This window comes from Talpa occidentalis, unplaced genomic scaffold (genome assembly GCF_014898055.3).
Source record: "Talpa occidentalis isolate TD23 unplaced genomic scaffold, MPIMG_talOcc4v2.1 talOcc4.10, whole genome shotgun sequence".
NCBI lineage: Eukaryota > Metazoa > Chordata > Mammalia > Eulipotyphla > Talpidae > Talpa > Talpa occidentalis.
In genome coordinates this window covers 82,893,042-82,919,780 of record NW_023600993.1, presented here as the reverse complement: position 1 = coordinate 82,919,780, position 26,739 = coordinate 82,893,042, and the positions used below count along the sequence as shown (strand labels likewise).

At 45.7% G+C, this 26,739-nt stretch overlaps 1 protein-coding gene across 4 annotated transcripts in view; it reads right to left on the bottom strand.

Annotated features, from left to right (window-relative positions):
• The window catches only part of SLC23A2 (solute carrier family 23 member 2), a 107,061-nt gene that overhangs the window by 6,063 nt on the left and 74,259 nt on the right, over positions 1-26,739 (bottom strand). For all 4 annotated transcript variants that reach the window (XM_037495102.2, XM_037495082.2, XM_037495091.2 and 1 more), the window contains 8 exons: positions 17,586-17,674; positions 16,510-16,580; positions 15,514-15,695; positions 8,895-9,015; positions 7,908-8,064; positions 4,532-4,679; positions 3,088-3,193; positions 161-290 (listed from right to left, as the gene is read on the bottom strand). In XM_037495102.2, coding sequence (XP_037350999.1) covers positions 161-290; positions 3,088-3,193; positions 4,532-4,679; positions 7,908-8,064; positions 8,895-9,015; positions 15,514-15,695; positions 16,510-16,580; positions 17,586-17,674 — 1,004 coding nt within the window. The remainder of the gene's footprint in view (positions 1-160; positions 291-3,087; positions 3,194-4,531; positions 4,680-7,907; positions 8,065-8,894; positions 9,016-15,513; positions 15,696-16,509; positions 16,581-17,585; positions 17,675-26,739) is intronic.

The window sequence follows — 26,739 nt, the reverse complement described above, 5'->3', positions numbered from 1 at the left end:
ATCCGACCTTAATTTCTTCTACCTTTAACATAAATTCAACTCAAAGGGTAGGTGTTTTATGTTTTGAAGGTACTTAATCTTACTGGAGGGAGTAGTTAATAAATGTGAAGAAAGAAAGCGCCTAGGAGGGAAGCTGGCTATCAAAGAAATGGAATTTTACCAAAGAGAGTGCAGAAGAGGGCACCCAGCACAGGATCCGGGAGGGAGGCAAAGAGGGCGCTGAACTTCCCAATCATGCCCAATCCGAGCATAAGGGCCGCCCCATACTGGATCACCCGGCGACTGCCTACCTGCAGGACACACCAAAGGACAAAGACATGTTCGTTCACTTTGAAGTTCCCCGGCAACATGCATTTCCACCCAGGTACCCCAGAGACAAACAGGACAATACCCTCAGACAAAATTTAGATGACTCTTAAAACTTTCAGCTAAGAGCGATCAGTCTTAGTTCACAATGCAGAGTGATCTCAGTTCATGACTATTATGAAGACAACCACAGTAAAAATATTCCCATCACCTTTCCAGATGTTGGGACACACTCAGCAGAGACAAGCTACATGTGGAATCCAAGCCCTCAGCACTTCAGCACAAACAGCGGGGTGTGCAGCCTTAACTCCTGATCAAATAGTTCAGAGTGTCCTTATCTGCACATGGACTGAATAAAGAGCAACTACTTGAGTTTTCAGGAGATGGAAGCAAGCTCTCTGGAAGAGCCGCAGATCATGATCTCAGGGACTGGAAATCTAACACAACAGCCCAGAGCAGTGCTGCCCAGCATAACTTTCTAGAGTGACAGATATGTTCTATAGGGGTTGTCTTTGGTGACTACCAGCACCAGGTGATCACTGAGCTCTTGAATATGGCCATTGCAGGAGAAGAACTGGATTTTTCTAGTTCTACTAAACTTAACACAGTCAGTGCTACTGACTACAGTGCTGGAAATACAGATCAAGACTCAGCAGATTTCAGACCTGAGTTCTATTCGGGAATTTGACTTGTGCCATGTCCTTCAGCTGGTCAAGGGGCAAAATACAGCCTAGAACTGTGCTTCCTCTTGCCTGGCCTGGAATCTCCCATCAGCCTGGCTTATGCCTCAAAAAAATTTCTGCTGCAAGTCACACTTCTCCACCCAAAGGCACCTGTGTAGGTGGTTCCATTGTGCCCCCTTGTGGATCTGGGCAATGAAAACAGACCCCAGGGCTGACAGTGCCCTTGAAGGGATGTTGCATGTACCTGGGGATGAGCGTCCAAAGGGATTCAGAGGGAAAATCAATTAGCTCACTAAAAAGTGCTGGCAGGGTGCCTTTTCAGAAGCTGGCATCATTCAAATTGCAATAAAGATAATTATTCCACAACCCCCCAGTCCTGTTTTAGAGGGAAATGGAGGAGGTGCACCATTAGACCTTGCTAAGTCATAAGAGGATGTCTTTCAAAGGGTACAGAAAGGGAGCAGTCTTCTTGAACTGCTTTCCCCTAAGAGTCCCTCCATCTCCAACATCTTTGCTACTCAGTTATTTTGCAGCAGTTGTATGTCTACAGGTTCATAGCAAAAAACTGGCTAACGAGCAAAAGACTTACATTTCCCTTAGCTTCATGTGAGAAGCATCTGCTTCTCACCAAGGGCAGTGATAGGACCCTCCAAGGATCCTGGAGGAAGCACCTCTGGGGCAGCCCTCCCACACAATGTGCAGGATCAAGAGGCAGCAGGTGGGGCTACCAGCACATGAGGCTGAGCTCTGCAACAGGCCCAGCCAACTTACAAGAGAACCCATCAACAAGCCATGCGTGCACTGATCATGCCTTGCTCCCACTCACTGGCTTTGCAGTTACAATAAACCAAATTCAGTATTTGGTGTCTCTTCACTTTTTAGGGAGCTGGGGGAGGATTTCTAATTTTATAGTGGTCAAACAGTTCTAGAAGGTTCCTGTTCACCCCAAAAGTTCTCAAGATAAAGGACTCAGGTGAGGGAGATCTGTGACTCATGCAGGCCACTCCAGATGATGAATCAGCTAGAAAGCTGCACGGCATAGGGTGGCAGAGGCTGAGCTGCAGGCCTCAGCACTCAGCAAACAGCATGCTTTGGCCGGAGGCAACTGTGATATGGAGTTTATTTACAAGGACTAAATTTGGAAGGCCAAGAAGGCTGGATTGTGGAGTCTTGTGTTTGGAGTAGGGCAGGAAGGTAGGACCTCAGACCCACACCCTGCTTCAACCTGACTGACTGGCTGTGGTTTGTCTCATCCACTCGCTCCACCACAGACTTCACCTGAAAGAGAAGGATGCCACTGCCATGGCTTGAAAACCGTGAGATCTAGATCTAGTGCTGTCTCTTAAGTGGTCTCCCCCACCCACCGTGATCTACTCTCATCACAGCAGCCAGAGCGGCCCTAAAACAAAAAAACACACAGGTAGTCACTCCCTGGGGCACCCCTTTCCACTGGTGGCCTGCAGAACCCGCGCGACCCGGTCCTCTGCTAGCAGGAGTTCTCATCTTTTCTTACCCAAGCCCCGCTCCTGCCCCACTGGCCTCCTTACTGATCTGCATCATGCTGACCTGCTCCTGCAACAGGGCTTTGCTCCTGTTTCTCCCCCACCCCCGTGCCCCCAATTCCCTTTCCCTACCCTGTAGCTGCACAGTTCCCTCCCTTGCCTCCATCAGTCTTTGCTCAAGGTCACCTTGATGAGGCTCAGTGTGACCGATCTATTTAACACTCACCCACCCTCACCCCTAACCCCCCACCCTGCCATGTTTCTGTCAGAATGGCCATGCTTACTCTCTGTTGTCTTCCCTGCTAGAATGAAAACTCCATGAGGATGGGGATATTTGTCTTTTTTATTTACTGATGCATCCCAAGTGTTTAGAACAGCAACATAGCAAAGGGCTGGTACTTAACAAAAATTGTAGAATACATGAAAGTGCCTTAGTGCCCACCTGGCAGCCAAGGAGGGATAGCCCGTCACAGGCATTCCAAATACCCATTAATGGAAAAAAAGGGGATGGAATCCAAGGCCTGCCTTCTGTGACTCATGGCAGTCAAATTAATGAAAGGGATCAACACTTCAACACTCACACACAATATTTATACCTTAGTGATTCCCAGAACTCCAATGTTGGGACTCGATGAAGTAGAGCCATTCCCAGTACCAAATACGCCATCCAGAACGCACGAGACGCCCTCCACAAAGATCCCTCTGAAATGGAAAGGAGTGGGGGGAAAAAAGAAGAGTTCACTCAATGTGGAAAACACTCCCAAATACACTCTAAATGGCTACAATCCGAAGGCGGAGTCTGTGGACCTGTAGCCTGGTACTCCCAGGGAGGATTAGAAGTGCAGACTCCCAGGCCTCATTCCAGACAAACTGCAACAGAACCTGCACTTGAACAGGACCTCCTCGGTGCCCATTTGATGCTGAGAAGCACCTCTCTAAACCACACATTGACATGGGTATCCAAAAATCATTCCAAAGTAAAGGATTGTCCTCATAACAGAACCATATGTTGGGATCCAAGACAAACAAGACATCCACTGATTTGATGCCTTTACTATTATCGTTTCATCAAGAAGGAAATGCTCTGTTATTTTACAAACATTGAAACTTTTAAAAGAACATTTTTTAAAAAGAACACACTGTTAATATAACCTTGTGCAATAACCTCATTAGCGAGAGACAGAGAAACCAGATCTGTAAACTGTAACAGAACCAATGCAGGGATGCTAAGACCCCAGCCCACTGGACCGCATCACACAAGCATCTCCTCAGCGGTGGCAGCTGGTGGGCTTGAAACGGGGAATGATGACCTGGGCTACTTTCTCTTCTCTGCAGCCTCCATGGAGTCCCATTTGCTACCAGCATCCAGAAGCTAAAGACCAGGTGTGTCGAGAACATAACCCCCATGGCTCATGAACTTCTCTATACTCTGTAGACTTCGCTTAGTCCTGCTTTTGCTATTTTTTTTTTTTAAGATTTATTTATTTATGCATACAAGAGCTGGGGTACAGGCCAGAGTTGCGCAGGGTGAGGATTCACCAGAGAGAGACTGGGGGACAGAACAGGCAGACTGACTGAAATACACTGCTGAGGGGAGCAGCGGGCGAGACAGGAGAGATCTGCTGCACCATGTGGGTTGCTCCCTGGCCGGCCGGGGATTGAATTCATGTTGCAGAGGCTGCGGATTGCTTCATAGTGCAGTGCTTAACCCCTTGCGCCACCAGGGAGGCCCTGCTCTTGCTATTTAAATGAATTATAATTGTGAACAGATAACATGGTGCCTGCTCCTAAGAAAGGTTGGGAAAACAAGACATCAAAAGGGACAAACATGACCCAAAAACAAGCAAAAAACAGTGGCAGCATCTGGCATCTGTGTTGGTGACTTTAAGGTCTCACAGACAACATCTTATCTGACTGGAATAGGTGAGCAAAATGGGCTTCATTTAGGATGGCACTCTCGGTTTCTTCCCCAGCTGATCTGATCCAAACAGTAAAGCATAAGCGCTGGCCCGTGAAAGACCTGGCTTCACAGGGACTCACCTGTTGATTGCGTGAATGGGAGGTGGCGGGGCGCAGGACAGCCGCGCACATGCGTAGTAGTCCCCGATGGACTCGATGATGCTGGCAACCACTGCGCTCAGCATGCCGATGACACCAGCCGCAGAGACGGTGGGCAGTCCCCACTGAACTAAGGAAGGAAAACAAGCATGAAATCCTCATGCTTCCCTAGAGGGGCAGGAAAAGTCAGGACAGGGTCACTCAGTATGAGATCCACTCCAATTTTGAAGCTCTTGGAAACAATTGTTTTCAACCCCAAGTAACCAAAGCACTAGATGTCTGGTAAGGCGTTGGCTGAAGATGGCCGTAACCGGGACTGGTCTGCGTGACATCTTTATTTAAAAGAAACTGGCTGGAAGAGGCTGGTGCTCTTCCCGCTTCAAAGCCACACTTGGTATCAACTAAATTACAGTTTAGCATAGACAGCCTGCTGTGCTGGGATAGAAATTTATAGGGGAAGGATTTTTAGCATGGTACAAAATAATGGTGCTCTTGTCCCGTGGGTGGCATCAGATGAATAAGCAGCCAAAAGTCACCAGTTAAATTTAAATCCCAACAGGAAAGCATGGCACTCCGAAGAGATAACTTTTGTCTTGGGTAATAGCAGCATTTTTTTTTTTTTTTAAAGTAAACCATATTATGGAAAACTAAATAGTTTCCTGTAAGTCAGTCCCCAGATAGCTTCATTTTTTGTGTCTGGATTTAATAATTCCTCATTAGATTTTTTTTTCCCTTTTTCCTTTCAAAGCTATATCTACTTGGGAATTGAAAGCCATAGACCTTTTTAAATAAAAATAGCATGAAAAACTTTCACTGTTCAGATAAATAGACTTCCTTGATCAAGTATCTAGGCTGCCTCTCCTTGAACAACACGTTAATTACAATACAGCCATTAAGTATAAAGCACAGTGGGGAAAAAATTTAAAAAACGGGTAAAGTCTTTGTGCAGGGACTTTGTCCTGTCACTGGGAATGGGACGTGGGAGATATAGGGGCTGTATAATGGTCAGACTTCAAATGCAGACAACCCAAACCAGGTCACAAGGAGTGTGAGGAAGCCAGGAACAGGCGCAGTGCCTGTTCAGGAAGTCTGGAAAGCGGGAGACAGTGGAGAGGCTTATCTGGGTGGGCAGTGCCTGAGCATCAGCAGGTGGGCAGAAGGTGTCAGGAACAGGCTGGAGTCCAGCAGAGAAAGTGTGGCCTAGGGCAAGCAGGTTCTGGAAGGGCTGACAAGCTACCCAGAGAGGCGTGGCCTCTGTTCTTAAGGAGCAGCACTGGGTTTGAGAAGAGGAAGGTGAAGTCAAAGAAGTACAGACTCTGCCTGGACTGTGTGTGAGGACAGATGCTCTAGGACTTCTTTACCCCTGAGAGCAGAGGGTCAGGGTGCATGTCCTTGGGCGGTGGCATGGCCACCAGCCTCAGGCTTGGTCCACAGCTCAGCACCAGGTGAAAATGGAAAGCATTTGTATTTTCTAAAGAAACTTTCATAACAGCTACCTTTGCTGATGTAGCCCCTCGTGGTTTCATTTTAGGGTCATCATTTTATGGGAGTCTTATTTTCAGAAACTGCCAATTTTCTCTCTTGACTGTTAGTGCTTTTCTTATTCTTTACCCCTTTTGTCTGAAGGCCTTAATTTTGATTTTAAAAAACTTTATTCATCTACCTCCACGTTTTAAATGTGTAATCTTAATTTCTTATATACATAAGTATTTTGAAAATTTTAAAATTTGGTTTTTTCCAGGCTTCTAGTTAAATCTGTTATTTCATCTCTCCTCTTAACCAGAACCCTTGTTACTTCACAGCAGGGCTTCGCAACCTCAGCACTGTGGACATTTTAGGCCAGAAATCTATTGTATCAACCAATCCAATTTATTCTTAAAATACTGAAGCCTAAGAACCACTGCTCTAGATATGTAAAAACCTACCTCTATACCACCACACAGCGCATAAGGCCTTATGCTTTTGGTTTGCTGGGGTGGCTTTTTATCTAGGGAGGGCTTTGGCAATGAAGGGGCTGTGGCATTACAGGCCATCTTAAGAGCAGCCTGGCAGTGCTCACTACTTTCCAGATGCTCAGTGCCCAGTCCACCCGCCATGCCTCATGTACACGGACCCTGTGACAGACCCTGGAGGAATCCTTCTGGCCTCTTAGCTCACACACAGCTGCTTCTCAGGAGAAGCCGCCATGCATTCCTATTTGTGCATGTCTTGGGAGCTGCCCTGCACAAGCAGAGGACACCCCATCCACCCCACATGTGGCACAGGGGTGTACCTGCCCTCCCACAACTCCTCTGACTGCCTTACCAACTGACTTTTATGTTCATAAACCATGCATGTTCTTTTTTGGCAAAAGAATAGGTACATAAGTACATGCTTATAGCACAGGATCTGATGAGAATGTTAGTTCAGAAAGACTAGGTTTTTCAAAGCGTTTGTAAATGTGTCAAGAACAGAAAGAACAACTGTCAAAGATGCTATCATTTAACATGCTCAGAACAGTTGCTTTTGGCCCATCTTAATATTCTTGCCTTTTCCTCCTCATGATTACAAAATATGACAGCTAAACAGGGGACTGAAAAGTGACTAAGCTCAAGTTTTAATTCTAATAAAAACCCAAGTACCAAGAAAAGATTCTTCACAATAGAAACATGTAATAACCCCTGGATTCGCAGTAGTCACTTGGGGGCAGAGGCGGGGTGGGTCTAGAAAGTGTTAAATGTGAACCCAGTGGAAACCTCAGGTGGAGCTCTCATCCCAACCCCCCCTTTAATACCCACCCCCACCACCCAACACCTTGCCAAGAGTTACTTAACACAAGTTATTTAAGATTCCCCTTCCACTCATGTGTGACTATCAATTTACCAGATAATGTGATCAAATTAAGGAAAAAAGACAGACTATAGCTAGCCATTAAACGATTATATAAATTTCATCATGCTTGGGCAGCTTGCCTGCTTTGGGTCCCTCTCACTCAAGTCTGCTCATTTTGGCAGCTAGGTTCTAGGTGGCTATACACTTGCCTTTCTAAGCAGTTGCCCTCAAATCCTCACCCACAGACCTCAAACCTGGCAAGAGAACCGTCATCCAAGTGGTGCCCCTTCATCTTAGTGGGACCTAAAGAACCAACTGGCTAATCTGAAAAGGGAGCTAGTTACCCCGTGTGAGAAATATGGGACTGCTGAAGCAGGGCCTCCCTGCTTTGCTGTCAAATCCTCTCATGACCAGAGCAGTGAGCTCTTCAGGGCACATTTTAGGACAAAGGAAGTTTTCCATACTTCAGACCCTTCTGCTAACTTCCAACTCCTGTAACTTGGGCCCTCATGGGCTCCTGACCCCTCTTGGCCTCTATAATACTTACATGGGTATGGGACCTTAAACCACGGCGCCACCAGAAGCACCCCTTGCCTGGCATCTGTCCGAGCGTAGAAGCCATACTTTGTGCTGTCAGGAGGAAAGACATCTGTCACGGTGAAGATGAAGCAGAGCAGCCAGGACACAAGGATAGCCAGGATGATCTGAAGTGATCGAAGGAGTATGCCGTCAGACCAGCAGAGGTTGGCTACTGGCAAATTGCATGCCCTCCTAAAGTCTAAACACCAACCCCAGAACCCACCACCACCAGTTCTATGCACCCACACAAAAAAAGCATGTAACAGGGCCTCCCCGGTGGCGCAGCGGTTGAGCGCTGGGTTGCGAAGCTGCCCGCGGCCTCTGCAGCGCCGGTTCAATCCCCGGCTGCTCCCCGGCCACCGGAGGAGGGTCCCACATGGCGCGCAGACCTCTCCTGCCGCCCGCTGCTCCCCTCAGCAGTGTACTTCGGTCCTTCTGCCTGCTCTGCTCCCCGCTCTGGCTCTGGTGAATTCTCTCACCCTCCCGCGCTTCTGACTGTACCCAGTGCATGTATAAACAAAACAAACAAGCAAGCAAACAAATAAATAAAGAAAAAAACATGCCTCTATTAAAAAAAAAAAAAAAAAAAAAAAGCATGTAACAGATCCACCGATAACCCAGCCCTTCATTGGAATCACATGTAGAGAGAGCAGTCTTACACAGCTAATGTTACGTTAACCTTGAGTCTGGCTGACAGAGTAAGAATGGACACTCAGCCTGCAGAGGGCTGTGTAGCCAGATTCTCCCCAGCGTCATCCTCCATGGCGAAACCTTCCACGGCTTTTAAACTTTAACTCCCTGATGAACTGGGTAATGACTTAGTACCCCCCTCCGATGTCACCACACAAACAAGTTTCCCCGAGGAGAATCTGTTTCCAACCTCCTTTCACATAAACATTTTATACATGAACCAAAGGCAAAACTGTCAGGATGAGAATAAAATGTGACTACTCACAGGAAACATTTTGAAAAGTTGTAACTTATACGCAGTCCATCCCTTCTTGGATTTGTAAATTGGGAGAGGAAATTTAACATTTCTTGCATACTGAGAAAACAATAGTACCAGGAAAATTGTCCTAAGGAGATAATGAAAATAAAAAGATTAGGGAGGCTGTATGTCTGTATTTAAATAATACTCAAAGCTTCAATGGCAAAATTGACCACGTGTTTGATTCATTTATCTAAAAAACTCCTGTTAACTATTCTTTTGGAAATGCCCTTTTCAGAGAGATATTAGACCTCCTTTTCTTGGCACTGAAATTAAATTGCAATGCACGTGCTTTGGTTACATTTTCCTAAGCAGAATAAGAAAACCCAAAGAATGTATACAGGTACTGATGGGGAAAAAGATACCAGATACACACACTACACAGGATAACTACAACCATCAATTCGTTCAAAAACCAAGCAATTACATAAGTGTGCACACCCACACATGCGCACACAATATGTGAAAAGGTTGGGATCAAAATGCTTAGGGTTTGGCTTCATGCAACAGTTTTGACTATTTTTCCCTACTTTTCTGTACTTTCTAACTTACAGTAAGCATAATTTTAAAAAAGCAAAGCTTCAATATCCAAAGCAAATACATACAGAATTCAGTATGAATAAGATTTCTGAGGTTTCTGTGTGTCAACGTGTGTGAAGGTCCCCCCAGTCCAGCATCCCCACCTTCTGCTGAGGTTCCTCTGACACCCGCTTTATAGAGACACACCAGCGGTCCAAGATCTTGGGGTTGGGGTGGGAGTGTGGTGGGCAGGGCCTAGCTCTGTGGCAGGGGTGCTCAGCTGCCTTGCACGCTGGCTGGAAGGGATGCCTAGGCTGGCTCAGGCGTCCCACTGACTCAGATGCACTGAGTGCCATGCGGGCGGCCCCCACCCCAGGTGGCCAGTGGTGCAGGGGGCTTCTCATCACTGCAACAACATACCGCAGAAGGCTGTGTCTCATCACCCATACAGACTTGCTCTTTCACTTACATACAACCCGAGGTAGAGTTGGCAGGAAGGTTGAGTTCTCTGTCAAAGCTAAGCTTAATTGCTCCCAGGCACAGTTCCAATTGCTCAGATGGAATTATCAGCTCCATTGATGGCCAGTCAAGGGCAGCTTTAGTGTCACACTCCTAATGAGGTGCCGACTGCAGCTGGCAGGGGAAGAGGCTGTGCTGCTGGCCTGTCTTCCCACCTACTCAGGGGCTTCGCTGACCTGATAACTGGGTGCCTGTCCTACTACAGTCAGTACCAGCTCAAGGTTGACAACATACCTGGTGCCCAAGTTGTTCCAGTTTCCCTGGAGTAGTGAAGTTTAGCAAAACCTGATAGGGTGATGAGTGATACCAAAATTGGTGTGTTTTAAACTTAGGCCCAGATAAAATTTTCATTTTTTTTTTTTAAAGTGTGTTTTTTTTTTTTTTAAAGATTTATTTATTTTTATACAAGAACCGGGGTACAGGCCAGATGCGTGGGAGGGTGAGAGGATTTGCCAGAGATAGAGCGGGGAAGAGAACAGGCAGACTGACAAAATATACTGCTGAGGGGGGCAGCGGGCAAGACAGGAGAGGTCTGCCACGCCATGTGGGAGAATCTGTGATTCTCTGGCCAGCCAGGATCAAACCGGTGCTGCCGAGGCTGCGGACAGCTTCACAGCGCTGCGCTCAACCGCCTGCGCCACTAGGGGAGGCCCTAAAATTTTCACGCTTTAAAAAAATGTCCTGTACTAAAAGGCCCTACATATGTTCTGACTGTCATTATTTCAGGGATGCCCCACCTGACAGACATCAATTGTGGTGCTCACTTTTCAAAGCACATTTAAAGCAGAGGACATGGAACCAGGTCTAGGTCCCAAATCTGGCAACTGAAATTAAGAATGAACAGGGCAGGTAAATACTACTTTTCTTTTATCTCCAATACACCTGTGGAGCAGGTGGCAACCCCATTAGAGAGAGACAGGAACAGAGGCTTGGGGTGGGGGCCCACCCGCCTGAACTTACACACCTTCCCAGCCAAGCAGAGAAGGAACAGGAACCTGAGCTCCAGATCCAGGCCAGGGTGCCACCCGCTACACCTGGAAGCTTCTATCCCCTGTATACATTTTGCTTGCTTGCCGACCTTGGTTTTTTATCTTTACAAATATTATGTAAACAATTCTTTTAATATATGAATAGACTACATTTCTTTTTTTTTTTTTTTGGGTAAGTGACTGTTCATGTCCTAGCCTTTATTACCCCACCAGAACTCTCTCTCCTTTAGAGAAACTCTGAATTAGGACATTTATGTGTCACATATTCATTTATAATGTAATGTCAGTGATTTTAAAGAATTTTAAATGTATCAGTAGTAAAATTCACCTATTTTCTTTTCAATATTTACTTCAAGATCTTTCTTGTCTTATGATTAGGTATTTATATAAGTTGTAATTTGATATAAATCTAACTTTTTCCAAATAATTATCTAATATTGCCTATACAATTCTTCCATTCCCCAGTTGTTTCAAATATGACTGTCATCCTGTACAATATATTACTTTTCTTCTTGGTTCTATTTCTGTTCCTCCTGTTCTGCTCTACCAATGTCTGTTCTTGTCCCAGGATCACAGTAGAGTCCCCCCCTTATTTGAGGGGGACACCTCCCCCAAGATCCACAGTGGAAGCCTGAAACTGCATATATACCCTATCTGTACTGTTTTTTCCTGTACATACCTATGAAGCTTACTTTATAAATTAAGCACACTAAGAGATTAATAATAACCAACTATAAAACAGAGCAACTACAACAAAATATTATAATAAAAGTTACATGAATTATGTACTGTCTCAATATATCTTATTGTACAAAATATTCTTGGATAATGGTTGACTGCAGGTAATGGACTCATAGAAAGCATGACTAGGTGGAGGAGGAAGATACTGTACTGGTATTAAGCTTTGGAATGTATCAATTCTTGTAAGGGCAAATCACTATTCCCCCATCTCCTGACCTTTTCATTACTGATTCATGTTATTTTATACTGTCAATACAACTACTAGCACACACACAACATCCAGAACTTTAAATATTGCTGTAATAGCAAACATACTTATATTCATTTCTAATTTTATTAGACAGGTCTTATTTGTCTTTCACCATTAAATTATAAGGCATTTTCAAATCTTGTTCATGAAAGACTCTTCTACTCCACATTGCCAACAGTTAATAGCAGGGATACAGGATTGAGGTTTTTTTGGTCACCATGGTTATTATTAATAAAATGTATCATGAACCCATGATGGGTTTTATTAATAAATTTTCTAATATTTACTTCTCCATGGGCTTCTGAAGTAACACCATGCATTGTTGTTTTATTTTGTTGTTGTATTATCTGTAGCAGCATTTTCCTAAAATATGTTCCAAGGAACATTTTCCCAAGGTATGTTTATAGCATAAACATATACACACACGCACACACATGCACACACACACAAAGATGTGCAGAGATGGCTACTATAGTAAGGTTTTCTGAAGTCTTCTCCACACTTGCATTTTAAAGGATCGCAAGGATCCTGACCGTAGAGAAAGACAATGAGCTTCAGCATGCTACTACCCAAATTTAACTGACTTCAGCCCAACATTCACCTGGCAGCTCAGGTATTTACATAACAGCAGGTAGAAAAGTGTCTGTGCAGATAGTCCCTGTTGTATTAGCTCTGTCAGGATTTGTCCTCTGGATAAAATTAACTGGGTCATCATCCTTCCATCTGAAAGCTCCAGAACAGTTTAAACACTGCAGGAATTTACTTTTCCTTGAAGATATAACACACTCACTATCTGACTACTGGGCCCCAGTGCTCCTTTGAACAGTAATAGTCCTTCCTTCACCTTCCCACCTTGGCTAAAGGTGTGATAATGCCCCCAACCTACCCCACTTTCTCACAGGCACTGTTGGGCACCTGCCCTGTAACAGACTGAGCCAGCTAAAAAGGTGTCAAGGCGGCCTGCCAGGAGTCAACATCCCAAGGACAAAAGAAGAGTTCTCGGAAACTAAAACTCATGAGAGCAGAAATGATCAGCAGCAGGGGTCATTAAAAAGTTGAGGAATCTTCCCATGAATGGAGAAAAAAGGTGAAAATGAGAAAAGGCAGAGGAAGAATTCAGGAGGTCTGAGAGTCTAGAAGTTCCTGAAAGATAAGGATTCGAACGGAAGGGAAGAAGACAGCCATGAATAATTCAGGATCATTTCTCCTGAATGCCTGAGCTTGTTGAGGAAGACGGCAGTGAAGACCCAGGGACAGACAGCACTTGGGCTGGAGGTGATGCAGAAGGCGGGCTGCAGGAAGGGAATGAGGGTGTGAAGAATCAAAGATGACTCCAGGGTTTCCAGCTTAGGCAACTGGGTGTGTAGTCAAGCCAGGGACTGCCAGGAGGATGACAGGGAAAGGAACTGATCTGGGGGGTCAAAGGAGGTCAAAAGTCTGAAGTTTTCTTCCTTTAAAGTTTGAGGTTCCTTGGGTAACAGCAAATGGAGAGGAAGGCAGGCACTGGATCTGCAAGTTGGAGCTCAGAGATCTGGGCTAAGGCTTATGAGGAAGCTGCCCGCAGAACAGGGGTTGGGAGATGCTGTGGACTAGAGGACATCTCTGGGGGGGAAGCAAGGAGACCTGGTGGCCCAGGATGAAATTCTGAGGAGTTTGAACATTGAGAGATCTGGGAGAGGTGGAGTAATTTTGGTTATTTATGCTTTTCTGGAAAACCACCCATTTTGTGAATTTTTTTTTTATATTTTATTTATACATTTTTTACATCATTGTTCATTTTTATTTATTTATTTATACAAGCACTGGGTACAGTCAGAAGCGCGGGAGGGTGAGAGAACTCACCAGAGCCAGAGTGGGGAGCAGAGAAGGCAGAAGGACCAAAGTACACTGCTGAGGGGAGCAGCGGGCGGCAGGAGAGGTCTGCGCGCCATGTGAGGCCCTCCTCCGGTGGCCGGGGTGCAGCCGGGATCAAACTGGCACTGCAGAGGCTGCGTGCGGGCAGCTTCGCAACCCAGCGCTCAACTGCTGCACTACCAGGGAGGCCCTGAAATTTCTTTTAATGTGGGGCTAGGGAGCACAGATTTGACATCCCCCAGATATGTGGTTTTACCCCTTTACATGTCCACATATTCCCTTCTCATCTTAATTAGCTTTGCCAGAAGTTTGTCAACGTATTACTTTCCAAAGGGCCAGCTTTAGGATTAAAACTCCTAGCTGCTCCTACTCTTTGTTTTATTAAAATTCCTACTTTCATTGAGTGTTTTTTCAATCCTGTTTTTCTAGTTTCTGGAAATAAGCTCTGAGTCCATGTTTTGTTTTAACTTTTAGGTTAGAAATCTTCTCGAGACCAACTCTGACTGCTCTGCAAGCGTGATTAGTGCTGGTGTCATCATCATTTTCTAAATCATCAGCAATTTAGAAGTTTCAATTTCCTCTCTGACTACAAGTTATTTATAACTGGCTTTTTTTTTTTTTAGCTTGAAGCGGTTTGGGGGTTTTGTTCACCCTTTTGTTATTGGTTTCTAATTTTACGGTATGGAGACAAGTATAATTTTTCCTCCTTGGAACTTACTGCATTTCATTGAGTGAACGTTTTTATATGCTACATACACAGGCACTGTGATGTGGAGAAAATACTGACCAAGCTTCAGTGAATGAGAAAATTAAAAATGATCCTGACATTTTCACATACCTTAATTTGTAGTGATATATGGATTAAATTGTGCAAAGATTATTGATGCATACCACATTCCATCAGAGAGAGGCAGGGTTAAGTGTTATTTATCAAAGTATTAGATATCTTTATTGATAGTACTTGAAGGGGTAAGTGACATCTTTAATGAACGTGAAGTTCTGGCACTGACAGCAGACTCTGGAAGGAGCCTCCCAGGAGGAGGGCAGAGCTCTGCCCTTCTACACCAACAGACCCTTTCTGCAGCATGTCTGTCTCCAGCTACTCTGGAAGTATTCTGTTTCCTTCACAAGAAGGATGTGTCTTTTCTGTTTTTCAGTTCATGCACATGACACTTGGCAGACTTCTAAAATCAAGAGCTAATGGTGCCATCACCTTATCCTAACCTTCCCAAAGCTTAGCCCTTACCACCTTTTCTCTGTACATTGTTGCCAAATCTGCTTTTGCAACCTTAATTTCAGGCCACTTCCCAACCTCTAGGTCCAAAACCCTTCAATAATTCCCTGGCATGGAGGATATGGAGAAAAAGGAGCCCTTTTTACATTGCTGTTGGGAATGCAAACTGGTCCAACCACTATGGAACACTGTTACTAAAAATGGATCTACCATATGACCTAGCAATTCCACTCCTAGGAATCTACCCAAAGGATGCAAAAACATTAATTCAAAAGGAAACCCTGCACTCCTGTGTTCATAGCAGCAGTATTTACAACAGCTAAAATACAGAAACAAACTATCAGACTCTTATTTAAAAAAAAAAAAAAAACAGCAAAAAGAAACCTCCTAAAAGTCTGTATAAATGTTAACATTCCAAGAGGCTTTCCTCAGTGGTGGGGGGAGTGGCTGTCCACTCCTGAATGGTCTGGAAACACTTACAGCATGGCGATGCCCCAGTGCTTCCCCGCTCTCTCTCCTGCTGCTTGGAAACCAGAGAGGCCGATGAGGGCCACTGTGGGTGTGATGGTGAGGGGCCCAATGTATTTCAGCAGTGCTCCAGGAAGGCCGAGGAGGCCAATGACCACTTCTATCAATGAGGACATGATGATGGCCCCCTGGATCTGGAACAAGAGAGAGCAGAGACATGAGAGCAAGCTGCTCACACATCACACACTACTAATGTCACCTGCACCCAAGCTCATAATCCTGCAAAACAACAAATCACTCTATAACAGGCATGACATAGCTAGAAAATTCCAGGGACCCCAAAAGCAGCCTGTGGGGAGGTGACTAGAGCCTAGCAAACCTAAGTATCACATGACTAATATAATAGACCCTGGGCACAAAGCCAACTGGCCTTTTCCACTGATAAATAAGATAGACATCATTTACACCGATAGTTCCCATTTAAGTCACACAGCATGCAAACCCAGCCTCAGAGAAACACTGTAGTACAAAGATTCTTGACTTTAAAAGTGAGCCCCTGCATGACATTTAAAAGACAATGTCATTGACAAAAAATTTCCACACCCGTTCCATTCAAGTGCCCTGTCACAGACAAGTGTCCAATTCTTCCCATGGATGCGGGTGAACACTGAGGTCAGGATGAGGAGTTCTGCTGCACATCGACATGCAGTTCGATGGCTCCCTCTGGGAGAGCCACATACCTGGGCTGGTTACACCAAAGGGTGCAGCCAAGTGGGCAGGAAGAGAGGCATTAGGAGGCGACAGGCCAACACTGACTGCACAGAGCATTTCTGTGCAATTTATTTTATAATGACGTCCTCAAAATTTAGTTTAATGATAGAAATAAGCATGCCAGTAGCTGACCACAAAAGAAAGACTGAGTGCCAGTGATAGCAACCACTTGAGTACCACCTGCCCTGAAGCAGAAGAGGCACAAAGAAGCCGCAAGCAGACGGCATTCATCATTACCTCGCGGATCCGGGGGTACCAGATGTGCTCTGTATGCAGCAGCTCTGCCGTCCCGTTCACAACTGAAACATCTTGAAAACAAAAACAAAGACAAAATTTTTCTTGGTGTAACACTGATGTATTTCACAGGCAAGAATCACGTTACTCTTAAGAATTCCCTCCCTGTTTTAAGTATATTGAATAACTACCCATCGCTAAAATGCAACAGCAGGGCTTACCATACTGAAAGGTGTATTCCCCAGCACTAATTTAACCAAATTTACTCATCGGCTGAGAGCACCTGGCTTGTCATAAGCTGAGTGACTTGGTGGGGCACATCACTAGTGCCAGCCTCACACAAAGACCAAGCCTGGCGAGGAGCTAACTGAACGCCCAACAGCAAGGCTGCCTGACTAAGGTTTTAAAAACTTAGATAAAACACAGGGCCTTTCCCAGTCCCTAAAGGAAATCAGTGGCCACAAGTTAATTCCTAGGAGCAAGGAAGGAAATGAAGGCTGGAAAACTTTGCTCCTAGAACCTAAAAAGGTGACAGTTTTTTGAGAGTAGGGATAACAGGTCTGACTGATTTTCTCCAATCACGTATCTGATCTTTTCCTGACCTTACAGGGTTACTTAAGGATCTTTGCCATCACTAAGGGGAGGGAGGTGAAAGTCATTTGCAGAAAACCAAAGCAGCCAGATCCGTAAAAAGCAGAGATGTTTCAGAGAAGGTATGCTCACGCAGCAAGAGAGTGATTACTGGTGGTTTATAAAATCCACTGAAAGAAAGAGGCAGAAAAATAGCACAAATTTTCTTCTATTCCATTCCCATATTTATAAATATCATTAGCATAGAGAAATGAGATTGTTTCTGGTCTTTCCTTGCTCTGGGGTGAGGGATGAACGAGTGGATAGAGAGAGAGAGACAGAAACACAATCCACAGATTGGAGCATTCTAGGCTGTTTGTTGGTTTGTGTGTTCCCTGCCTGATTCCAGAAAGGACTTAATGCTGCAAAGGGCAGCACAACCAGGCCTCCCTTCTATATCACCTGCTTTAAAGGACCCCAATGACATATGTGGAAATAACTGCAATTACCTGTGGTGTTACATTTCCATTTATCTAAAGACAGGATGGCTCGAGCAGGGGCCAGAAATGCAAAAGCACTGGCCTGAAACAGGGGTAACCTAAAAGAAACGAGACCAAAACCATGATCACGGCATCAGGAACTACCGAGGTAGTTCACTATTTGACAGCTTAACAGTCTTTTCCATAGACAAACAGCACATGAGAAAATGCAGGCACACCTGGAAGAAAGAGCCCCAGTCTGCAAAGATCTCTGGTGCCACAAAGGCTGGACTGTCCATCCTCCCATCCTGCTGCTCTCCCCCCAAACAGACCCGGGGTGCATCTTGTGGTCAGCACCAGCACCCCAACACCAGCCCCTGCCAAAGCCACCTTTCCCCTCAGGGTGGGAGACGTCAGGCATGTGGGCATCGCTCTCCTGCAGAGCTGTGAGCTCCTTATTAAGCATCAGCGTGCATCCTCTGCTCCCCACCCCTCCGCCGCCCTTCCAATTCTTACTATATAGATATCATAGGGGGAAATATCTTCCTCTGCTGTCCCACTTTATAAGTGAAAAACTGCTTTAAATCAAAGGACAGGCTTTAAAATCATGTTAGTGATCTAGACCTATTGTGGAAAAGGAAAGCTGTGAGTTAGAAATCAACAGTAGACATACTTTGCTTAATAAAAAATAACTGTGTTCTACCCCCTTCTTAAAGGACCCAGAGTGTGCGTTCTTTCTGAAATTTCTGCCTGCACCCTCACACTAAAAGCAGAAATCCTTGAATTCCACCATTCCATTCCATTTTAGATAGTTCATGCTGATATTACAAATAATTCCAACAACCCAAATTCAAAAGATTTTTTGCAATTTTCTATTGGAATTACAGGTTTTTGGCTATCGCTGTATATGGAGGTGGCTTCTGGAGCTAATGTGAGAATTTAATCACTGTCTCAACATTGCTTTGGTGGCGGGGGTACTAAATATAAAACTGACTCCTGTTCCCAGGGTTGGGAAGTCCTAGAAATCTAGATCCTTCTTAAAAACCCCCAACCAGCCTTCTGTCAATGGGATGGGGACTCAGCAGCCTTCCCTGAGCTGTCTGGTTGTGTTAAGTCCTACCCCAGGTGAAACAGGAACTGGTCTGAGAAACAGTGTGACTCTGGCTAATGGACAAGCAATTGCTGTCCGCATCCAGAGCCAGCACACACCCTCCTGAGCCAGATGAGGGTCAAGATCCTTTTGGTTTCCTGGCCATTTTTAATCATGTAGTGAACTCATGATGCTGAGGCAGGATGCTGGCTCAGGCTTAGGGGCAGGCTCCACAGTACAGAGCAGATGCCTGGCCCATAGCTCTTTACCCGGCGTGTCCTCCACCAGCTGCTCACTTATAATTACCTGTTGGGAGGGGCCCAGAGCATAGTGCCTGTCAAGACTAAAAGTGAAAAGTAGGAATGTACATCCAAGGGGAAAACACCAATCTACAAAAATTCTTTAAGCACAATTTCTCAGAAATGCACTGGAAGAACAGGAAGGTCAGCTTCTTACCAGAAATAGATGCCATCTTACATATGCGAAAGGGCATCTGTTTTATTATTTCAGAGTTCAAGCAACACATCCTAGGACAATGTTGTGTGAATGGCATCTCAAGGTCGTGCCCTTAGGAACACTGTGGTCAGTGCTGCCCTGGTGACTCACTGGATGTGGCTCTGGGTTCCACGCCTAATGATATGAACTGTCCTCAACCTTGGTCTCAACTTGACTATAGCCTAGGAACTTCTCAGGACAAGCATCTGATGGTTAAACCACAACCAAATGCCCCGAGAGAATAGTTCCAAAGAAGCTCACTCACTTCCAAGCAACTAGTGTTCTTCTGAACATGGATGTGAACAGAAAATCCCTAGAGGTGCTGCCCCAAAGTCTCCCACCTGGGGAAGGCTGCATGTGGCAGCTTCCATGTTCGCCCTTCAGCAGGCACACCCCCGGCTATCCGCAGCACTGGCTGGAGGACAAGCAGCCACTTTGCAGGAAGGAGCACAGTCATGTGGACTCCCTCGGTGACTTGCTGAAATAAGCCTTTGAAAAAGCCACAAGAAGTGCATGGGACCACGTGAAACAGGAGCTCCCCTAGATCACGTCAGCGAAAAAAGACTGCGGCTGATAAAGCACGAGACACCTCGCCTGACAGAGCTGCTTTTCTGGGTACTTCCTCAGCATGAAGCCGGTCAGCAAAAAAAATTGTCAACAGGGACAAGCACATTATAAATATGGAAGAATGAGGTTTTTTGTAGATGACGGTTTTTAAAGTTAGCAATGTTACTAGATGTTGTTATGACACAGCCCACGCAGGCTCTAGACCCAGGATGGTGGAAGACCCTAAGCAGCCCCAGACAAGCCCTTACTTGCTCAAAATCCTGCTGTGGAGACACTGGCCTCCTCCTGGGCACCGAGGTGACCTGAGCCATTTCCTGGCCTCCTCTCGTCACAGGCCCTTCACACGCCTGCATTCTGCTCCAACGGTCCAGGTTCTTGTCTCTGAGCCTTTGTTTATCTCTTCTAACATTCAATTTTATTCATCTTTTGAGGCACAGAGAAAATACCACCTCTTCTAGGAAATACTCCAGGCTCTCCTTAGGATTTATGCAGTGTTCTCCTACAACCCACAACAGCTTGGCCATGATTTCTGCAAGTCTCTCCACACCCATGTTCCCAGAAGGCTACCTCACAAATCCCTGGGGGTGCTTGTTAAAAATGGGGATTTGCACATTTCACCCATTACTGGTTATTCAGACTTGGCTGGAGTCCTCCAATCTACATTTTGAACAATGCAGTGCAAGGTAAGGCTGAGGTAAGTAAGGCTGGGGCACGAAGTACCACAAAGACTGCCAATCCCAGGGCCAGATGAAGAGATCTGTCATTTTGGTCACTTCGTGAACATTTCTTGGGTATCTGCTTGGAACAGATCCCATTATAAGCAGATATGATGATGGAAAAAAACCACTTCCGGGCACTTGAGGGGTTTCTGAGAAGGAAACACCGATCATGGCCACACATGAAGGGCAGAATGTGAACAGTGTGCGATGCTGTGGTGGGGGCTCTCAGGAGCGGGCACTTGGGTTAAGGATGAGAAGCACATCACCACGTCTGCACAGATATGAGTCATCCAGGCAGAGAGAAGAGTGGCTGCTAAGTAAAACCACCAATGGGCCGAGCAAGCCTGGAGAACTGAGAACCTTCACTGCAGGTGGGGGCAGTAGAGGGTCCCAGGAGGCAAATGCTCTGCATTCTTCCTGTAGGGACAAGGAAAAGCACTAGGGTCCCTCCTCTGAAAGGACCACTTAGGGGCAACTGAGAAATGCAGCCTTAACCACAGAACTTTCTCAGGTGTTATTCCGACTGGCTCCCTTTCAGTCTGCTTTGAGGACCCCTCTCATCCTGTGGTGGGGTGACCTGCCAGCCCAGGGGGTGTCCACATGCACCTGCCCCTTCTCAACATTGAAGCTGTGTGTGCTGATGAGCTACCTGCATGCTGGCCTGCCCACCTCACCAGGGGGCTGAAATCGCCCTGACAGCAGGAATTGAGCCCATTTCATCCACCACTATAACCCAAGCACCAAATTTCAATTAGTTAATTGAAGGTGCTATTTAAAAATATTCTTTCCAAGGAATTTTATTAGACTAGAAATAATTTTTGTCATGTTGATTTCAACTGCAAATGTGGGAAAGGCTTTTGGTTTCTTTTTTTTTTTTTTTAGTAAAGAATAAAATGTGCATGGATTTTCAAGGTAACTTCCCCAGTTCCCAGAGGTTTAGTCTTCTTCTGGTGCCCTCGGGGAAAGATATTGAAAGGGCTTAAAAAGCTTAAAAGGGATGGTCTGCAAGCAACACCATGAGCAAAATATATTTGCTCATATCTTTTAATGAAAAGGAATAAAACAAATACAGGCCTCATCAACATGGAAGACTGTATTCTGTGCCTGGTTTCCTTGCCTTTTATAAGAAAGTAATCTAGTGGGTACAAAACCATCCACTGCTAAACAGACATTTTTGTCAGCCTAAACTGCAGCACAAGTTGAAAACCATCTCCAAGAAACATAAAACAGGCATGGTTTTCAAGAGCTATAATCTCATAACTGAATCTGTGATCAGGAATGTGTGTCCCAAGTGCCTTTAAATAAGAGCAGAACACACAAGTCTGGAAGAAAACTCTTTTCTCAATTGGTAACATTTCCTATTATTTATTTGTATGCATATATCAGCTGAATTTGTTGGAAATTAGCTTTCATACCAAACATTTCAGCAGGCATCTCCTAAGACTAAACATATTCTATATCATCTCCTCCCACTTGTCACACCCAAGAAAGGTGACAGTAATTTAATAATGCAATTAACTATTCAGGCCATACTTCAATTTCTCTAATTGTTTATGAACAGTACTTAGTGCTCATTGCTGCCTACTCCTCCCATGCCCCTCCCCACCCCCCAATCCAACCAGAGTTCCTATATTGAGTTTGGCATCAATATAATCCTGTCATGTCCAGATGCCCCAAGAGGTGGGGTGCATGGCTGGGCAGTGACTGCTGGAACTTCACAAGTTCCTTTCCCTTTCTGTAATGATTATACGACCTGCAGAGTTATTCTCAGACTATGTGAATATTATATTTCCACTTTCCAATTTTATCATTCCATCCATATTTTATTGGTGTCCTTTCATCCAGCTCTTTTCCCTTTTTTGAACATCACACTATAGACTCAGATTCCTGACTCATAGATCCCTTTTTTCCTTCAGTTTTATAATTCACTCCTATGACTGTTCTTTTTAATAATTAAAGTGTTCCAAGTGTGCGCGAAGCAGCCTGTCCAGGCAGGATCCCATTCTTTTTGACAAAACTGCCCCTGTGTGCCCTCATTCCATGAGCAGTTCTCCGCTTTCTGGCAGATGTCCCAGGTTCAACTTGTGCTTTCTCAGTCCCAGCCCTGCAGTCAAGCTCGTTCCCAGGAACCCTGGTTCATTTTCGTGGAGAGCGTATTTAGAGAGTAAGATCTGAATACTAGTATTTCCCTGGTACAGGGGACATTTATGAAGAGATACTTTTTAATTACGGGGTCATAATGATCAGGTCAACCCAGTGTCCCTGGGTTACCTTCTTTCCATATTTGTATCTCTCCTTCTACATTAAGTGTCCTGATTTCAAAATTAAATAAACCTATTAATTTGTTCCATAACGTCGGACATTCAATTCCAGAATGACGCTAATGTCATCACAAACATGACTACCAAGTTTAAGATTACTTCTGTTTTGTCCTGAGAACATAACCCATGCAGGACATGCAAAACACTCTGTTCTAAGACTGTGAATAAGTTCTTTTCTCCATATGGCTAGCAATTTGACATATAGTCAGTTAGGTTCACTTATTTCTGCGTCAATTCTAGCATTTAGTTTTAAATTATTTTGTATATTGGACATTTGTACATTCAGAGAAAAAAAATGAATACATGTCAAGAAATATACCAGGAAAATCTCACTCCCTTCCTTGCCCCCCGCCACATTCCCATTTACCCACTATAGTGATCCAATATAATTAATTTTTTTTAAGATTTATTTATTCATTTACACAAGAACTGGGGTACAGGCCAGATGTGCAAGAGAGTGAGAGGATTCAACAGAGACAGAGTGGGGAACAGAACAGGCAGACTGACGAAATACACTGCTGAGGGGAGCAGCGGGTAAGACAGGAGAGGTCTGCTGCACCATGTGGGACCCTCACCGGCCAGCCGGGATCAAACCCACGCTGCAGAGGCTGTGGACAGCTTCACAGCTTGGTGCTCAACCACCTGCGCCACCAGGGAGGCCCAATATAATTAATTTTTAACTTATTTCTTATCTATCTACCTACCTGCCTGCCTACCTACCTGAGAGGGGCACACCTTGGAGGTACTGAGGGTTCAGGTTCAGACCACCTCAATAAAGTGCCACATGACTTTCTTTTGTTTGTTTCCAATGCATGTGAAATTTGTGTTTATGCTACATGCACTGTCATCTATAAAGTATATGGTAGCACTATGTATAAAAACACTGTGGACCCCTCAATTAATTGTACCTGTGTACACACTGGAAAAATGGCACTGTCAGGTTTGCTCAAAGCAGTGTTGCCACAAATTCAGTTTAAAGATCATAGAGAAATAAATTCACTACCTCCACATATACTGCATCAGTCCTGGTCCCCTGCAGCATCCAAAATATTAGCAGGCATAGAAACAGGGTATATCTGGGGGAGATCACAGAGAAAAGCTGGAGCTGAAGGAGCAAAACTGAACAGCCCCAATGAGAAGAGGGAGTGCTCTGGCCTAAGAGGGGTGGGAGAAATGCCCCCCAACACTGCTTCCTGATGGTCTCTGTGATAGGGGTGAGGGTGCTGTCAGGGAGTGCTGGCAGTGTGCCTAGGGAGCATACTCAAGGACTCACCAAGGACATACTGCTTCATGAGGCAGCCCAGTGCTGGCCACTGTAGCCCTCTGCCTTCACCTACACCTACCTGCCTCCTTCCCTTCCAGAAGGCCCAGCACAAACAGCCAGCGGGAATGTGAGAACAGGTATCAATCATCCTCTCCTTTGATGCTCATTAACAATTTTACCTTTATTACCATTTTACAGATAGGCAAAAGGGGCTTTAAGAAACCAGGCAGTTTGGCCAAAGTCACATGGTTAGAAAATGATACAAGAACAATGACACCTCCTAGGCCGAAGTTCCCTTGCATGGTACTTAGGGGAAAGAGGGGCAAAGCTCCCTCCCCCAAGGTCATCATCCACTGCCCTTCCATTTTAACACACTTCCTACATCCTGTGAGTAAATTTTTTTATTTGAGGGGGGAACCCTACGACCTGCTATCATGTGCCTGTTTAACATGACAGAACACAAAGAGCTCACTCTCACCTCTGTTAGTTATTTTGGCAAAAATGTTCACCCTGAATCAACCATGCCTCTGGTCCCATCTTCCAGGTTATAACAAATATGGGGGAATTGTGGAATAAATCAAATACCACCCAGGAGGACACACGCAAACATATTCAGACCAACCACGTGACGACTGACAAGACAACCAGCCTGGACTCTTTGAAAGAGATGATATGAAGGAAAAAGGAAAGGACCGTTATTAAGAGACCAAAGAGACACAACAAACAAACACACCAAATGAACTTGATTGGATCCAGAATCACAGAGATGAAGGCAGAGCTGTAAAGGATATTTTAGGGATAACTTGGGAAATTAAATAAATGTGGGCTGAATATTAGATGGCAGGGGAATGACTGCTAATTTGCTCAGATGTGGTAAATGGACACACAGGGGTCCTCCGTCCGAGCCGTGCTCGGGGTGAGTTGGCGTGCTTTCTGCAACTTCACATTCGAATGGTTCCAAAAACTGCACCTATACTCCCCCCACACACAAATACAGAAAGAAAATGCAGGAGAAAATCTCAAGTCTCCCTAATGTCATCACTTCATCCTTCCATTCTCCTTAAGTTGTATCAACAGTTCAGGGCTCAAAGCCCTGACTTGAGACTTCCAGAGACTTCCAGCTTCCATGAAGCTGCCCCAGCTCAGGGAGCACGTTTATGCACAGCTCCCAACGACCTCAGGGAGGTGGAGACAAAGCTCTGGCTTCAGGGCAGGCAAACTGGTTAGAGACCAGGCTGTTGAACCAGCCACCACGACTCAGCCAAGGAAGGTTCTGTGTGTTTGCAGCAGGTGTGCGATGGCCTGCACAAGCTGCTCTGGGAGCCACCCCACCTGCAGGCTTTTCTTGTGCCGCAGAGCTCCAAGTGAGGTGTCCAGGGTACACCTGGTGCAAAAGGCTGGTGGTACCCCCTATGAGAGCAGGACTTGTCTTCCTGCCACACCTCAAAGTCAGGGAAGGCCAGCAATGGTGAGGAAGGGACAGTGTCCTAGAGGACCCTCCCTCACCCCCAGCTCTGCACTGACACTGGGAGCCTGGGGTTTGGACTCTGGGAAGCTCAGAGCTGCTACCAAAACCAAGTCTACTGGAGAAGGCAGTGGCAGCCAAGGCACCAGCAGACTTCCGCAGGGAAGCAGGATGACTGCAGGCTGGCTGAACACCCTGCACTGATCTCCTGGGATTTTCAAGACTTTGTACTAATTCCTGGAACAAGGCCAAGGGGCCCGAGGGGCAGCTTGGCTTGAGATCACACATCAACCAGAATGAAAACTGTCGAAACCTCACTCAAGGGAACTCGGCAATGAAGCCCTAGATGAAAGCAAAAAGCTGGGGGAATTAATCAAGGTCAAGGGGGGAGGCGGGAGACAGAAGCAGCAGCCACATCAGAAAACTGCATCCCTCCCCGCTCTGGGAAACACTGCAGTCACAGAACTCACAACCACTGGAGCTGAAGACCACATCCTCCACTGCGGAACAGGTCATGGTCCCGTGGCCACTCTCAGGCCAGGAGGCTACACGAGGAAGAGAGAGGGTATGCAACACGCACCGCATCACACTGTGTGGCCTTATCCAGCACAGCCTGCTGCAAACACACACATTGCCTGGTGGCCCTGAAAGCTGGCTCGTGGACCTCACACTCAAGTTTGCAAAGGCATGTCCATGTCCTTCTCTGTTTCCCTATCAATTTGGGTTATTTTTATGGAAGGACGCAGGCTGCCAGGAACAGCACGCCTCTCTTCTCCGGCTGTGTGATGACAGGAGGAGCAGAGACAGCCTGGCCACAGGCTCAGGTGGGAGCTTACACGGTCTCCTACCTCTGCACCAGACCTGCAGTTGTCTTAGCTCCTCAAAAGAAAAAACCCGTGGCCAACAGCATGGCCCACGCTGGTCTCTGGCCTCACACACCCCCTGCATCCAGAGTGATGGGGTATCAGGCTCTCAGTAAGAGGCAAATGCACAAGGAGACATGCAAAGCTTCAGACAACACAGGGAAACACTCAACCTGGACGAGTCTGAAGATCTGTCTTAGAAAGTGTGACAGGTGAACAGGTCAAACTTTTCCTTCTGCTGCTCTAAGCCTGAGCAAGTAGGTACTGAGCCATGAAGCCAACCCACCCACCGGCCCAGGCCACCTAAACCCTGCGACTGTCAAGCTGGAAGTTAACTCCCAGTGGTGGCTACATCAGTCTTTCCCTCTGGGTCCCTCCCACACCCCCAGTCTGCTCCTGC